The 17,545-nt window shown below is 36.5% G+C and overlaps 1 protein-coding gene across 1 annotated transcript in view; it reads right to left on the bottom strand.

Annotated features, from left to right (window-relative positions):
* Positions 1–13,003, bottom strand: part of LOC107584709 (matrix metalloproteinase-15-like) — a 28,113-nt gene extending 15,110 nt beyond the window's left edge. Inside the window, exons 1-4 of the mRNA XM_016271416.1 lie at positions 12,187–13,003; positions 3,540–3,688; positions 2,143–2,265; positions 1,743–2,050 (exon numbers count right to left, since the gene is read on the bottom strand). Of these exons, the coding sequence (XP_016126902.1) occupies positions 1,743–2,050; positions 2,143–2,265; positions 3,540–3,688; positions 12,187–12,315 (709 nt within the window). The 5' untranslated portion in view covers positions 12,316–13,003. The remainder of the gene's footprint in view (positions 1–1,742; positions 2,051–2,142; positions 2,266–3,539; positions 3,689–12,186) is intronic.
* Positions 13,004–17,545: the final 4,542 nt, after the last annotated feature.

The following is a 17,545-nucleotide window of genomic DNA, read 5'->3' as shown; positions in this document are numbered from 1 at the left end:
TACTCTAATCCTTTTTGGGGGGGGGGGGGGGGGGTGATTGACTGCTTTTCTTTTAATACTGAAGATATCCATTATTATCTAGTGTGGACAATCCAAACCATCCATGCAGGCCGTATGAAGTCATCAGACAGTAATGTTGCTTGTTCAGAGTTTTTTTCAGAGAGGCAACATCATTAGGGCTAATAACTGTGCGGATAAGAGAAGTACTGAACTTGCTGTCCTAATGCTTTCCGACAGTTCAATCAATGACGGCTTTCACAGACAAACACACTCGTCATTCAAAGCTGCTCTTGTGTGAGAGCCACGACTGTTAAAAGATGCAACTTCAGGGCAATAGGAGACATCTCTCCTCACAGCTGTGTCATTGTGACCGAGACTTCAACTGTTGCTAACAATGATGATCCTGTAGCCAGACGTTACAAAACTATGGAAATAGACTCTGGAAAATCCTAGAGATTCCTTTTGAAGTTGCATTACGTGATTCCTCAGTGAAAGTTGCAGTCAGTGTGTCGGTAATCAATCAAATGTGTCATGTTGTAATGTTTCATTAAAGCGTTTGAAAAACTAGACATCCCATGATTAGCCTTTAACCCTTTTATAGACAAAGAGGTCTTTCCAAGTTACTTTAAAAATCAGGAGCCGTATTACAGCAACTTCCCATCTTAAGGCCTTGACACACCAGACTGACTCTCGGGGAGTGTCAAGCCATTGTTTGGTGTCTGTCAGCTCAGGTTTTTATTATGTATTTAACACCATCAGTTCTAGTCAAACCCCGTCGAATGTTGAAACGGCATTCTGTTTATTATAAGCAAGCACTGCAGTTTTGTTGACTGCCGGTTTAAATGCTTGAGCCCTTTGAGGTGCATTCTGATTAGCTGTCAATGTAAGATCTTGGGTTAATATCGGAGAAGGTCAATGCTCTAAATCAGATCCTAACTAGGTTCAAATGGTCAATATCACAAAGTTTCCTTTGCGTTTTCTTTTTTTTTTTCAGAATCCTAAACCATCAGGTCTATGTGTTTTCATACTTTGGACCACACTGTATCTTATTGTTTATCACATACTTCACAGTTCTCTACTGCAAAGTGCAAAAGAGTCTCTAGGAATGTCTGACCCTCTAAATACATCAACATGCTGCTTACATAGTCACTCATCTGTCTCAAATGATGACACCTGCTTCCACAGGACCATGAAAACCTCAAAACAGCTAATACATTCAGAAGGAACACAAAAGGTGGGCTTGCAAATGTGACCTTTTTCTTTTTTGTTTGCTGTAGATTTGGCAGAATAACTCGGGTTGACAGGTTTAATCATTAGACTCCACAGAAAGATTCACGAGGGTCTACGAAACTGAGAGATACAGATGTTGCCAGACATTCTCAGTTTTCTAAAAAATATTAAGCAGTACTAATAATAAGAAATGTTTGAGAACTAAATCACCATATTAGAATGATTTTTGAAGGATCATGTTACACTGAAGACTGGAGTAATTATGCTGAAAATAAGGCTTTGCTATCACCGGTATAAAATAAAATAAAATAAAAATCCAATTTTAAAATTTTATTAATATTTCACAATATTACTGTTCTACTGTACTTTTGATCAAACAAATGCAGCCTTGGTGAACATAAGAGACTTCTTTCTTGCAAAAAAAATGGAGTTTCAGTGTATTAACATAATTTTACATATATGCATATTAGATATTACACAATATAAAACCTAAATGAGTCCTTTTGACTCACCTTGTAGGTTTTCTGAACCAATGGTCCAAGGCTCGTCTGAGTCAAAGTGAGTATCTCCACCCATCCCTGGGCCAGGGAAATAAGCATGTGCCAGAAAACCCCCCTCTCCGTCAAACGGGGAACTGTCACCATGAAAACCAGAAGCGAAGAAGATCATGATATCAGGTTCCTTCCGACGGCCGTATTTGACCTCATGGAAAGGGATCTCATCAAACGTCAGCGGCGTCACTTTCTCCCACACTTTGAAGGCCCGTCGGATGGCCTCATATGAGTTATACTCCCCAATCTTAGGCGTGTAGTTCTGAATACTGCAGCCATGGCAGACACGAGAAGAACAGTGTTACGATTACAATCAAAATCCCTGGAATAATGTGGACTGAAGAGTCAGATCCAAACCCACCTGAAAGTTATGTGGTTCTTGTCCCACTTGTGGCCAGTGAGTGCATAACGTTTCCGTCGTACATTGGTCTTGATCTGACCCCCAAACTTGTCTGGGACGCCACAGCGTGGTCTCTTCATGGCCCTAAAAAGAAAGGAACAGATAAGGGCTTAATGTACAAAAGGAACCTTAATAGGCATGCACAAAATAAAGGCATGTTAAGAAAGCTCAACAAATGGAGGCCCCTTTATACCCATCACTGTGCAGTGTGGTGGACTTTGATATTAATTGCTACGGCAAACATTTGAGGTATGTTGTCTATTATCACAGACAATATGTATGTATGTTCACTCACCCTCAGGCCATCCAATATGTAAATGAGCTTGTTTCTTCATCTGAACATATTTGGAGAAATTTAGCATTACATTACTTGCTCAACAATGGATCCTCTGCAGTGAATGGGTGCCGTCAGAATGAGAGTCCAAACAGCTGCTAAAAACATTACAGTAATCCACACCACTCCAGTCCATCAATTAACATCTTGTGAACTGAAAAGCTGTGTGTTTGTAAGAAACAAATCCATCAAGGCATTATAATCCATAATAAGACTTCCTCCACATCAAAATCCACTGACATCTTTTTTTAGAGCTGTTTTGGACTGTGCATATTTCTCTTATTAATCAGAATTTCTTTTCACCGTAGAAAGCAATATTATGGATAGAGGACTTGTTACTGGAAGTTAAATATGTCTTGATAGACTTATTTATTACAAACACACAGTGTTTCACTTCACAAGCCATTAATTGATGAATTGGAGTCCTGTAGATTACTTGTGGATTATTGTGATGTTTTTATCAGCTGTATGGACTCTCATTCTGACGGCACCCATTCACTGCAGAGGATCCACTGGTGAGCAAGTGAAGTAAAACTAAATTTCTCCAAATCTGTTCAGATGAATAAACGGACTCTACATCTTTCAGCAAATTAAATTTTTTGGGTGAACTATTCCTTTAAATAGGCAACTATCATCTTGTTTTGAAAGTAACAGAAAACACTTCAACATTATGTGTTATGTGTTAGTATTGTGTTATCATAGATTGGTGCAATAGAATCACCTGTTAACCCTTTATGGAAATTTACAATCAAATTCATGTCATAACCAGCTTTAAAAAAAAAAAAAAAAAGTTACCACCGATAATGCATGACCACAGGATCATCCACCTATAGACATTAAATAACCTGCAATATTCCTTTAAGGTTCTCCTGCTCCATAAGGTGACCTTCATTTTTCTGTTCAGTTACAGATTTAACAGGATGTAAGTACTTCATGAAAAATAAATAGTTTAATTAGAGGAATTGGTAGTAGCTCTAACAGTGTAGCTGATACATTAGATCATGTGGTGGAGTGAGTGTCCTACTCGATGGAGACGGGGTCCAACACTCCAGTGATCTCCAGCCCGTAAAAGCGCTGCATGTCGCTGATGGCGTTCGACAGGATTTGAGCCGAGCGCATGGTGGACATCTGCTTGCTGGCCTGCGGGAGGTAGCCATACTGCCGCAGCCATGACTGAGACAAAAACACAGACAGAAGTGATCTCATTAGAAATCTAATTTTCATTGACCTTTTGTGATCAGGGATGTTCATGGTTATTGTCATTAATAATTGTCAACATTTATATTAATACTTCACAATCCACAAAGTGAAGTCTTAAAGGGGTCATATGATGCTGCTAAAAAGAACATTATTTTGTCTATTTGGTGTAATGAAATGTGTTTATGCGGTTTAAGGTAAAAAAAAAACATTATTTTCCACATGCTGTACATTATTGTTTCTCCTCTATGCCCCGCCTTTCTGAAATGCGTCGATTTTTACAAAGCTCATCGGTCTGAAAAGCGAGGTGTGCTCTGACTGGCCAGCTATCCAGTGCGTTGTGATTGGCCGAATTCCTCAAGTGTGTGACGGAAATCTTACGTCCCTTACCATACTGCGATGCCTGCGGCAACCACATGTGACGACCCCGGGCTGGACTGAATCTTAACTTTTATAAAGAACATCTCTTTGGATTTGAGACTTTAGTCTTTGCAACTTTACAGATCTTCTTTATGCACCAAGAGCTTGTAACACTCCAAAGAGAAAGGAAAATTTAAATTGGATCATATGACCCCTTTAATGTAGAAAGAGTCATACCTGTATTTTGTATGCATGTTATTAACAGTAATTGCAAACATGCAAAGCAAATTAAATTCAGTTAAAATGTATTCAAATTCAGTGGACTGAAAATATGTATATTTATTTGAAAAAGTAAAAAGCAATCTAATTGCACATGACATTTGTAGTCTCCCACATTTTGCAATATTAATGCAAGGACTATTTAATTAATATTTTGAAAAAGCATTCCTATTTGAAAGAGTTCAGAGTATGAAAACTGATATGAATGCAACTTCCAGAACGCAAAAGATTATTTAAAAAGGAGATAACACTGTATAATTAAATTCTAGACTTCTTAAAGGATCTGTGTAAAACAGGACCATTCCATTTTTGGAATAATTACAGGACCTCTTTAATGCCACAGCAATTCAAAAAACATCCATCTGTCACTGCCATGAGAATGAAGGAGAAAGAAGATATTGTCACAGACTGAGAGAGCGTCACACCTGTTGTAAATGACACCTAATACTGGTCCAGACTGTTTGAGAACACTTGAGGCGGATGTGAACACAGATTGAGGGGTGACGGCACCAGCTGGACTGACCAGTTTATGAGGTTTTAGAAGCAGCCACTCTTCCCTCACTGCTGGGGGACTTTCCTCAGGGCAGAGACATGCATGAAGGCATAGCTCCAATCCCATCTGGCTCTCGCGTTGGATACAGTGGGCGATTCCAAAAGGCCAGAGGGTCCATTAAAGGGGATGAAAGCTGGACATGATGTTCTGATTTATAATAAATGTGGCTACACCTACTTCTTATCATCATTATCATAATTATGTAATTTAACTCCCCCATTATTAAGCCCACCCTGTGGCAACAGTAAACAGGCTGTCCTTCACAGTGTTATTATAGTACCACTGAGATACTATTTTAGTTTTTATTAATATTTTGAATTATTTTTATACATCCATTTTCATTTGTTTTAATACATTTTATGTTTTTTTGTCATTTTTATTGTTTTTTTATATATATTTCTATATAGTTTTTTAATTCATTTTTTATTTAGTTTGAGCTATTTTTTACATCAAGATAAACTAAATGAAAATAAGAAATGTTGCCTTGGAAACTAGCTGAAATAAAATAAATGTAATACATTTTATTTCAGTTGACATTTAATTTAATTCAAGTTTTAATTCAAGTTTACCGTTTTTAAAATGGTTTTAGTTTTAGTTAAATATAATAACCCTGGTCCTAAACCAGCCAGAACCTCCCATATAGAAAACCAGACCAATTTACTATCTCAGCTGTCTCTCCTAGACGGTAATGAGATCAAATGGAGAGCAGATGGAGAAATTGCTTGCTTCACCATTTAATCTGAAGAGTTCCATGAAGTATGAACAATATCACAAATTGTTCATTATCACCAAAGTCTCATCAAATTACTGATGTGAGTAATAATTCATATTTTATAGCTATACTCTGTACTCTAACAATTGTGTCATTTGTTTCTATTATTTGTTTTTCTAAAGAGAAACATCTGAAACATAAAATTGATCATAACTGAGAACAAATGCAATACTAAAAGCAATCAATTGCTTAGATTTGTTCATGACTTTACAGTGCTGTTTTTCACCTGGTATTAATTAGCAGAAGGCTAATGTGTTCCTCCCACTGGACTCAAGAGGTTAGGGGGTCACTGCTTTTATAATGTCCCCTTCTCTTTCTACTCTGTAACCAGGGCCTGTCACACAGTTGCCTGGTCCGGATCTCTACTTTCCACAGCCACAGAAAACACAGGCCTTTGTGCTCTTATGTGTTGTGAAGGCAGCTGAATAACAGTCAAATTGTTGAATAGCTGGCCCTGTTCTGGGCTAGGCTAATATGCCACCGCACCAAACCAGCTATATCTACAGTGCTAAGAAAGAAAACAAAGTGACTATACCCTAGCATGCATCCCTATTTCTACGTACTTCAGTTTGTTTTTAGAACAAATGATGCATCAAATTCTGCAGCTTGTTTTATTACTTTTCATCAGTCATCAGACTAACAATTGAATGACACAATGGGTGAAATAATCCCCTACAAATATGGACTAAAATTGCAATATGGCTTAGTGTGATTATCAAATCGCAAAGGCTGTGATTTTATTAAATAAATTTACATTAGCTGTGTTTTATAGAGTGAAGCATGTCACTGTGTTCATTTGTACACGAGCAGCTCGTCATCCAGTGTTTTCAGTGTCTCAGAGCAGCTCAGTTCAAATATGGCGTTCAACATAAACACATCACTGCAAGTGCTCTGAGTTTGGGTCACTTTAAATGTGCATGTTGCATGTTGTCAACAAAAGAGGTTTACAGGCTACTTGTGTTTTTTTGCCAAAATAAATGTTTAAAGTTTGAATAAGAAGAAATGAAGGCAGTGTTGTAATTTTACAGTCATGCTGTAACATGAAAATATATTATTTTCCTTAAATTCCTTTTTATTTACAGTAAATATTGCAATAGTAATATTTCTCATTTTGCTTTATTTAGTGAGTAAACCTTTTAATTGTCTTATTTAGTAGTAATGACACAAGTCAATATAATTATTATTGTCATTTTTAGTGTGATTATCAAATCGCAAAGGCTGTGATTTTATTAAATAAATTTACATTAGCTGTGTTTTATAGAGTGAAGCATGTCACTGTGTTCATTTGTACACGAGCAGCTCGTCATCCAGTGTTTTCAGTGTCTCAGAGCAGCTCAGTTCAAATATGGCGTTCAACATAAACACATCACTGCAAGTGCTCTGAGTTTGGGTCACTTTAAATGTGCATGTTGCATGTTGTCAACAAAAGAGGTTTACAGGCTACTTGTGTTTTTTTGCCAAAATAAATGTTTAAAGTTTGAATAAGAAGAAATGAAGGCAGTGTTGTAATTTTACAGTCATGCTGTAACATGAAAATATATTATTTTCCTTAAATTCCTTTTTATTTACAGTAAATATTGCAATAGTAATATTTCTCATTTTGCTTTATTTAGTGAGTAAACCTTTTAATTGTCTTATTTAGTAGTAATGACATAAGTCAATATAATTATTATTGTCATTTTTATTATTATTATTATTATTACAAAGTCATATTGGTATTTAATCACACATTTTGTGTCCAAGCAGCACTACTTAAAACATGCACACACACAGACACATGCACTTTAAATTGCAATAGCATTTTTTATCAGAAAAAAGCACAAAAGGACTTGATCTAATAACCACAGTAAAAGAGACTCTTTGAACTTGGGCCAGTAAACAACCACCTAGCAACTAGCAATCTACCCTAGAAACTGTATAAAGAAAACCTTAGCAACTGTATATCAATGCCCTAGCAAATAACACAACAATTATTTTGAAATATAACAATGAACTGCACAAAAAAAAAACTAGGTGGCCACTTATAGATCTACACTTTTTTCACAATCATTTATGACATAAAAAGTGTCATTTCCATTCTATTTTTCAACTACTCTTGTACTTCCACACCAAATCCAGCAATCCCCAGCTTTCTTACTCTCCCTGAACACAATCCTCTTTGTGTCTCCCATGAGGCTGTGAGAGAGGGAAGTGCTAAAGGGCTGTGCAGGGCAGGACACACCTTACCCCCACAGATAAGACTGCCTCGCTTTCAGTCACTCCGAGCCCTGGGGCTTTTAGCAGGCGAGAGGTGGGAGGGTGTGTGTACTCCCACTAGAGAAAGACATTACCCTAGTGTTCTGCTTACTGGCTCATAAAGGACAACAACGCTCTTGCTTTCATGCTTTATATGCTCCTTCTTTAGGTCAAGGGCACCTGGAATCATTCATTGCAGGCCGTCAAAATGGATGAGATAAACGAAGACCCGCTTTTAAAGCCTAAAGTGTTTCAGCATCCATTCCACCACCACAACATCCCATGTCATGCATACAGAGTAAGGCTTTGCAGAGAACAGAGGCAAGGAGAGCCATCCTTCTCTCCCATCAGCCCCTGTGCCAGCGCTGGCTCAACGGGACCTTAAGAGCCGCTGCCAACAGCATGTCCTCCAGGAACCTGTGATTCACAGCGCGTCGTGAAAAGACTTGGGTTTAGTGTGTGTGAGAGAACGTGTGTGTGTCCAGAACAATGTCAGCCAAGAATCTAACGACTAGAGAGCGCTATTATTCCCGGGCTTTGGGTGCGTGCCACTTTTTGGTCATAAGTGAGAGGGAAGAGGGAGCAAGCGAACCAGATCAAGTGAAAAAGATTAAGAGGAAGACAGGAAAACAGAACATGAAGGAGGAGGGGAGGAGTGAAATAAGTTAAGGCAGACTGGGCTTTTGGCATTTCAGACGTGATTCTGGCTCTGAATCTCAGGTAACTGGTTTGGGGAATAATGCAATGACAAATTTCATTTAAACTCCATGTGGTCTTCTCTCTCAGCTCTGCACATCAGGTCTACTGGGCCACAGGGAGCTGTGTCATTCCAGAAAATACAATAAATAGATTTGAAATATATATTTAGGCTATATCTTTAATAGCAGGCAGTTGGGTAATGACACTCAAAGTAAGGTCAAAGGACAAAGCACATCAATCAGCAGTCGGTTTCATTTTCCAGCTGTGTAAATCAATAACCTTCATCAATGAGAACAGCAACGCCAAACTAAATTAAACAGACAATCAAATAAGGAGTTCACCAAAAGACATTTTAAATAGGGATGCACAGTATATCTGTACCATATCAGTTATCGGCCAGTATTAGTGTTTTTTTTTAACATGTTGGTTAATATTGAACACATATAGGCCAATATAGAATATTTAACTGTGCATGCTGAACTAAAAGTATTAAACAGTTATAACCACAAAAATTCAGTAGATACTTGAAATAAAAATTAACCATATAACTGGGCTACCATAAAATAAAAAATAAATAAATAAAATGTTTTTTATCAACATTTCTCGTTTTAATTTAGTTTGCTTGATGTACTAAAAATGTTGTAAAACAAATAAATAAATAAAAACTACACAGACATTAAAAGTACTAAACGAAAATGACAAAAACATAAAAAGACATACAAAATTTTTTTAATTAAAATGGAAAATATAAAATTAAAATAATTTAAAATATTAAAAATATATATATATAAAAAGAAAAAAGATTCTAAAACAACACTGATTATGATTACTGATTATATAAGAGTATTTAAATCATTTTTTAAATATTTTGTATATTTTATACAAAATATAATTTTAATATTGACTATAACATGAAAATTCAATTAATTTTAATTTAACAATTTTATTTTTAATTGATCAGCATTGCAGGTTCCCTGCACTGAGAGGACAATGCCATAATGCACTGAGGCAGATGTTGCAAAATAACTGTAATAATATTATATTACAGTATAATTTTTATAAATATATTTCATTAAATACTAAAGAGTATTCTTTAAAAAATTCAATCAAATTCTCTATTTTACAAAATGTGTTTGCATTATATGTTTTTTTTTTTGTTTTTTTTTTGGCAACATGCACCAAACTCCATTGGATTTTCCATCAGTTTTCGCATCTGCCACATGCTTCACATAAGAAGCATTATTTGTGTGGCATTCAGAGTTGCTGCCTAAAGAGCATTCCAAATCAATCACATATGATGGTCCATTTCTGTGTGTATAAAGCAGCTTATGCCTATGTACAGTAGACAGCAAGGCAGGCCTAGTGAATCTGGCTCAATCCCCTCATGACCTTGCAGTAATTGAGCTGGTGAATGTGGCCCTGGTTCTTAATAAGAGAGGAAGTAGACCTACCAGTCAGAAGTACAAGTCATCCACTGAGACATGGACACGATTAGCAGTTAATGCGGCTCCACGGTCCAATCACATCTCATTATCCCTCTCAGTCACAGTGAGGCAGTCCAGACCCCACACAAACAGCTCGCCACGAGTTTGTGGGAAATCACAAGGATGCTACATTCCATGGATACAGAGGGTGGATAAAAAACATAAGGGAAAAGCGGGACTCCAGGGGTTAAACGCAGGATAGAGATAAGGTTGCAGGAAGTGATACAGTCGGCTCCCTATGAAGTACAGTCCTCATAAACCCCCTCCTCTTCCTGCTCCACGAGCTCTTTCTGTCGCTCTATCTCCCCGCACCTCTGAACACAGTCAGCTGAACACAAGAAGTCTCATTGTTGCGCCTCAGCTGCCTGAGAGCCCTGCAGTCCTAAACGTCTCTTAAAAAAATCCATCTACCACTGTGGCATGTGCAGGCCTATCTGCTGTCATTCAACATTTGTGACTGGTAGAATTACTGAGATAAGCTGCTTCTTTCTAAAAGGGTTTGGGTCAGCTGTAGGTTTAAAGAAGTGTATATTAATCTAAGCCCAGCCCAGAGATCAGGACAGTGATGCAAGATGCCCAGATCTTTCAAAAGTTACACTGTTAGATGAATAAACTGAATTTAATTGTTCAGAGTACCAGTATACCTTCAGAAAAAAAGGTATTTTTTTCAAAAGGTACACCTTTGTACTTAAAGGGTGCTTATTGGTAACTTAAAGGTGCATATTTGTACCTAAAAAGTACAAAAGTGTGCCTTAAAAAAGTGCCAGCTTTTGTACCTTTTTTCCTAAGAGTGTTCTTTTTTCCTAAAAGTTGGCTTTAGTATCCAAAAGTTGCTGGGCGATAGTATAGCCAGGTGTGTGGGAACTGCAGGTTACAATTGCCCAATGTGAGGTCAATGTTACTTCCAGCCCAGGGGAGCTCATTTAGTTTTATTGTTAACGTTATTCCCGATCAATCAGGTTAATCTGGGTCAGGACTGATGTAAATGTTTGAGAAGGCAACAGATACCTGAAAGGAATGAGTTGAGGCTCCCTGCCAGATTTGTGAATCTGATGAGTAAAATAATCAATTCAGAGAGACAGTTTAGATCTTTGGCTTCTGTCAGTCTCTTCACACAGTGCCAGACCACCAATAACAGGGTTTGGACCACTGCAGCACTGCATACATGGAGTGGCACACCACTAACAAACCTCAAACCACACAGACTACAAACTCTTCATACCTCCTTCCACTTCAAACTAAAACCATCCCAAAGCTTGGCTACGAGAATTTAAGAGGTAAGAATGTTGGTGATTCAGAAAGTTTAGTGAAAAGCTAAATAACTTTCTAATTTGCTCTCGGATATTACAGCCATTCACATGCTGAGTTACAAGCATTCAGCTGAATTCAGCGGTCATATAAAAACCAGACCTGAGACTCTGAGAGTGCATTAAACCTAAATGAGAAACACACCAAATATATAGCTATATATATATATATATATATATATATATATATATATATATCTAAGCGCTGTCAAACGATTAATCGCGATTAATTTTGTTTACATAATGTATGCACTGTGTATATTTCTTATATGTATATATAAATACATACACATACAGTATATATTTTGAAAATATTTACATGTATATATTACATTCATATAATTTATACTATACATAAATGTATTTAATAAGCATAACATAGTATTCTTAAATATATACATGCATGTGTATATTTAAATATACATAATAAAAATACACAGTACAAACACAGTATATTATGTAAAGAAAATCTTATATTCATATAATAATTTATATTATATATAAATAGTTAATATATAAACAACACATTTTTCTTAAATATAATATACATGCATAGGTGTGCATTTATATATACATAATAAATATACACACATATACTATCGTAAACAAACTTTATTTTGGACGCGATTAATCGCGATTATTCGTTTGAAACCGCTAATATATATATATATATATAGTGGTGACAAAAACACGTTTTCAAACTTTAAACAGTATTGCATTCTACAATATGATTTTTGATACAAAAATGTGCAGTGCATTGCTCATTTGTAAATAATTATAATTACCTCTCCATTAAAGGGTTCATCTCCAAAGGTGCGCGCGCCACTCATCAAGAGCACCAGAAGAGAATAAATTACGGTCCGTCTCCACAGCAACGTGAACGGGTCATCCCATAATACTGCCATCATTCTCATCTGGATCAGTGCTAGCAGCTAAAACTCTTCAGAAATGTAACCAAAGAGGTTCAAATCAAACAGTCTGCAACTAAAAACGCGAAAAGTCCAATGCACTCAGATTAAAAACAGCATCATTCTGACAGGGTCTCCTGTAGTTGTGTGTCCTTTCTGCAGAAGCGCGCGGTTCTTCAGCGCTACAGTCATTCAGTGAGATTTAACGCCAGTCCCCCAGGCGCTGTACCGGGAGTCAAAGAGGTCCGATGCTCTGGCTGAAGTCTCTGAGTGTGTTAGGTATCATATCCAGCGGGTGTGCCCACTTAATGGTCGTTTCATCCCACTCACGTGGTGCCTATAAATTAATTACAGCTACAACCTACTTCAAAGCAGAAGCTGTGCAAACTTACGCTGCAATTTCCTCTTGTGGTATGACTCGGTAAACGTAGCGTGAATAACGACTAGTGTTATCGCAACAGAGATTTGCGTTTCTTATGACAGAAACTCGGTCTTCGCGCAGGAACCACAATACAAGAGCGCACAAATTATTATCAGATGACTGCGACACGCTCCGACACCTGTCTTGGATCACCGCCCTGTTTGTAAAGATTTAATACGATAGTTTTTCTCGATAAAATCCAAGTTTTCTCTCGGTTTTCTTGGGTGGGTTCCAGGTCGCCGGGGGCTTGTTGTGACGCTCCTCGTGTGTGCAGCGAGTGATTCGGACTTTGTGCTGAGTACTGCGGCGTGTCCCGCTGAAGCTGGAGGAGGGGCCCAACAAGACGGACACCAGCAAGTGTCCAGTGCCACCTCCAGTCCGGACATTTATCCTGACACAAAGACACGTGCTATTTCTTCTTTGCAGTACTTTTGAGCTCTGTAATTAAAAAAAAAAAAAAGTACCCATATGCACTTATTTGTCACTTTAGGAAATAGATTTCTATAAAACTATAGGCCAGATATTCCGAAAAGGCCTATATGTTCCGGTTAAGCGAAGACAAGTAAAAACTATTAATTACAGATTAGCCTATTTATTTACACAATGCAACAACAACACAAAATTGCCAGAATGCCAGGTAGCTTAAAAATAAAGGTGCTTCAAAAGGTTCTTCAAGCAATGCTATAGAAGAACCATTTTTGGTTCCACAAAGAACCGTTCAATCAAAGGTTCTTTAAAGAACCATCTCTTTCTTACCTTTTTATAATCTGAAGAACCTTCTTTCGCCACAAATAAGCTTTTGTGAAACAGAAAGGTTCTTCAGATGTTAAAGGTTCTTTATGGAACCATTTAGACAAAAAGGTTCTTCTATGGCATCGTGAAGCACCTTTATTTTTAAGAGTGTGTATGTGTTGAATTTACTCAGTTATTGTTATAGTCTTTTGGGTTACACTTTACTTGAAGCGGTGTGCATAAGACTGACATGACACCTTCATAATCATGACATGACACATGTCATGAATATGAAGGTTTTTTTATGCATGTTTATGACAACTGTCATTAAGTGTCATTCGCTCAGTTATGTAATTTTTAATGCGAAGATGACATTGTTTGAGATGCCTTTGTTATGGGCTATGGTTAGGGGTAAGGGTAGGGGTAGGGTTAGGTCAAATAATGTCATATCTGCATTAAAAATGACATAACTGAGCAAATGGCACTTAATGACAGTTGTCATAAACATGCATAAAACCTCCTTCATATTCATGGCATGTGTCATGTCATGATTATGAAGGTGTCATGTCAGTCTTATGCACACCCCTTCAAGTAAAGTGTTACCATCTTTTGCTTATATGACCACTAGAATGAGATTGTGTACCGTAAACTGACAGTCAGATAGTGTGACACAGCGTCTCCTACAGGACAGTTTTGTTGCAAGACTGTGGTGCATCTCAGAGCATTTGAATAATTCATTTCAAAATACGTATAGGCTACATAATAGGCTGCATAACTTGAGTAGCGGTGCGCTTCTTCACAAGCCGAACTTGAATATAAGCTGATAAACCAGTTCCAGTTTTGTTAAAATTGTATTAAGCAACTTTTTATTAAAACTATTTTAACATTAACTGTAATTTACACATTAAGGATGTTGTTTGCTTTTTTGAAAACCAAAACAAATCTTTAGTTTTGTCAGGACCACTATCCTCAAAGATGATTGACAATTAGCATACAGTTTGGATTGGCGGTATGGTTCTGTTCTGGGCAAGAACTCCCTGCGCCTCCATGCAGTCTAGCATGGATGAGAGCAGGGAGAGCAGCGATAACCCCCCCAGGGTAAACAGAACAGAACCAACAGAAATGTATTGCAGATATTGTTAAAGTTCAATAATTTTACGTACACATTTTAGAATTAGTCTGATTCAAGGAGAATCAGAAGCTTGAATCCTGACTGACAGAGGAGGAGTTGGGGATGGAGGAGGGTAATTAGCTATTGAGCAATGCGAAAACTGCTGATAATACTGAGGGACCTTATATAATGAATGCTTAGATAGGTGTTGTATTCCCATAGGTTGATGGGGATCAGCTGAAGGTCAGCTGATGCGAGCTTGACTAACGTGACCTGCCAGAACTAACGCTACGCTTGATAATCTGCTGTTAACTTTCTTATCCTTGTGGCAAAATTCTATTTTTACAAACAAAGGTTTCTTAAGAAAATACCTACTTTTATAGATTTCTTATGTGAAGTAGAACATTTAATTAAATCACTAAGAGTAATTAACAACAAATGTATTTCTTTTTTGAAGAGATATGATGAGATCGTTCATTAATGCTTGTTTTGGTGTTATGTTTGGTTTTTTTAATCCTCTTTTCTTTATTTGTTCTGTTCCTGCCTTTCTTTATGTTCATAAAAAATCTATTTAAATGCATACTAGCTTTATTAAAATCATAATACATGATAGCTTTATTTAAATGCATAAAAGACTGTTTCTCTTTTAACATTTGTCATTGTCAACTTTTTTTTTCTTATCTTTTCTTGCATATGTTCAGATGACATGGGATGTATTGTTGATACATTATGTGTAATGTATGCAAAGTTGTATTTCATTAATGTCATCTCTGAATTGTTTGCAATAAAAAAAAATTTTTTTTTTAAATATGGTTTGTCCCAGTAGCCCCGGTTTGTCAGACCTGGTATACAGCAAAAACAGGAAGCTAACAATAAATTGAATTTTCTACCTAAAAAAAAAAAAGATAGTATAGGCCTATGTTAACAGAAACCCAAAACTTGTTTACAATTATTTTAGAATTTTTGGTACGCCATTCTTGATTTTATCAAATGTTATTTAAAACATCATTTTGAAATTACATAAATGTAATTTTTGGATTCAATGAATCTGTAAAGAAAAATTACACTTATTTTGTCAACCTTATTTTTCGGTTAGCTAGGTATTACATCCATAAATGCACATTTTCTAAATGCAAACCACTTTTTGAGATTCAAACTTGAAATGAAAATGTACATTGAATCTATTGAGTTCTCTAAAACCTTAAAAGCACTAAAAACAATTATTTGTTTAAGGACTTGGAGCTTGTATTGTTATGGTATGACAGTGATGAAAACTGTTTTGATTTCCAAGCATCTTTATTAATTAATGAATTTAAAAAAGATTCAAATGTGTCACAACAAACTAGAAAAATTGAAGATGGATTATTCAAAACAGTAAACCTCCAGAAAATGTTCTTCCGCAAGACACATGTAGTTTTATTTTTAACCGAGGCCCAAAGGTCACTTTCATTTATTATGAGTTTTCATTCCCAATTTATGTCCAAAAAAAATTGGCCATATTAATTTTATAGAACCATATTTTAATTCTGTTACGCACAACATGCTAACAGACTAAATAATTCACACACAGCCTAGTCAAATAATAGTCTTTTCAATCATGAAAATTAGGAGAACACAAACTACTGAATTTTGCCTAAACAAATATAATAAAAGACAGGTTTTTTTTTTAGTAGTACTCTGCTTCTGTAGTCAAAATAACAATTGCTACAGTACAGAGTGCTCTGTATATATTTTTTAAACCATTTTAATTTTTGGATATTTTAATGACACCAGCTTAATACAAACTGTAGACTTAATATTAACTTTGAAGAAGTACAAGAAACTAATTCTGTACAAAGCTAATGAAAACAAAAAAGCTTAACATCTGATTCACATGAAATCTTCCTTTTAAATGTAGCCTTTTAACTGTTGAATCATTTACATATATTTGTGTCAAGTTTGTACACTTAAATCAATCACAGTCTGCATTCTTGAGACTCCTGTACTTGTCATTACCAGGGCGTCTGTCTTGTGTTCGCTCCTACCTCTAAAAAGCTTAGTCTATTTGAACTGTCTTGTGTTTTAGACAGCTGTATTAAAGGACTGCAGTGAATGTCGGAGATAAGAGTGTAATTGACTGTGTGCTGAGAGCAGTAGAGTGTCTAGAGCTGTCAAATTAGAGTGCTTTCTAACATACATCAACGCAAACAAATGAAGGCTCTGTTCAAATCCCTGTATTCAAACACACACAGAAGTAGAGCAGTTAGACCTGCCTAAAGAACATCTAGAGCAGGGATGGGCAACTGGCGGCCCGTGGGTCATATACGGCCCGCAGTGTCTTGGACTTGGATTAGACTTGGATGATCCATTTTAAAACATTTGAAAAGCAAGTCACGTAAAGATTGCTTTCCGTTTATGATGTTAATAATATCTCCAACCAGGAGAGGTCACTAGCTTCCAGCCGCTCCCCTATTAATTTCAGCGTAGTAGGACGTGCACTCTAATATAAACATCCACTAACATAACAAATAATAAACGAAAAACTGACCATGAAAACAGTATTTTCCAGTCAAGATGGTAAACAGATTATCTTTTTACCAAGTTCAAGGAGATACCCATATGTTTGGATTGTTTGGAAATCTGTATTTTATATAAATCGCCATCACACCACTGCTCACAAACAACGGGGACGCCAGAGTTGCACTTGCCTCAAATTTCAAAGGTAAAATTAATAGTCAACAAAAGCTTTTTGCCAATTGCATGACAGAAATGTTTGCACTGGACTATGTTTTTATTAGGGTTTCCGTGGGTCCTTAAAACGTCTTCAGTTAAATTGTTGACATTTAAGGCCATGCAAACTCTTAAATGGTACAAAAAGTGTCAATTATAAGAGGGGACGGAAAGACAAGAAATGCTATATGGATTAATATGACGATTAAACTTCAAAAGGCTACGATTTCACTGAATAAACTTGAGCGCTGCACGTCAGCTTT

This window comes from Sinocyclocheilus grahami, unplaced genomic scaffold (genome assembly GCF_001515645.1).
Source record: "Sinocyclocheilus grahami isolate Dianchi unplaced genomic scaffold, SAMN03320097.WGS_v1.1 scaffold62.1, whole genome shotgun sequence".
Taxonomy (NCBI): domain Eukaryota; kingdom Metazoa; phylum Chordata; class Actinopteri; order Cypriniformes; family Cyprinidae; genus Sinocyclocheilus; species Sinocyclocheilus grahami.
The sequence above is the reverse complement of the archived record's forward strand: the minus strand, read 5'-3'. Positions and strand labels throughout refer to the sequence as shown.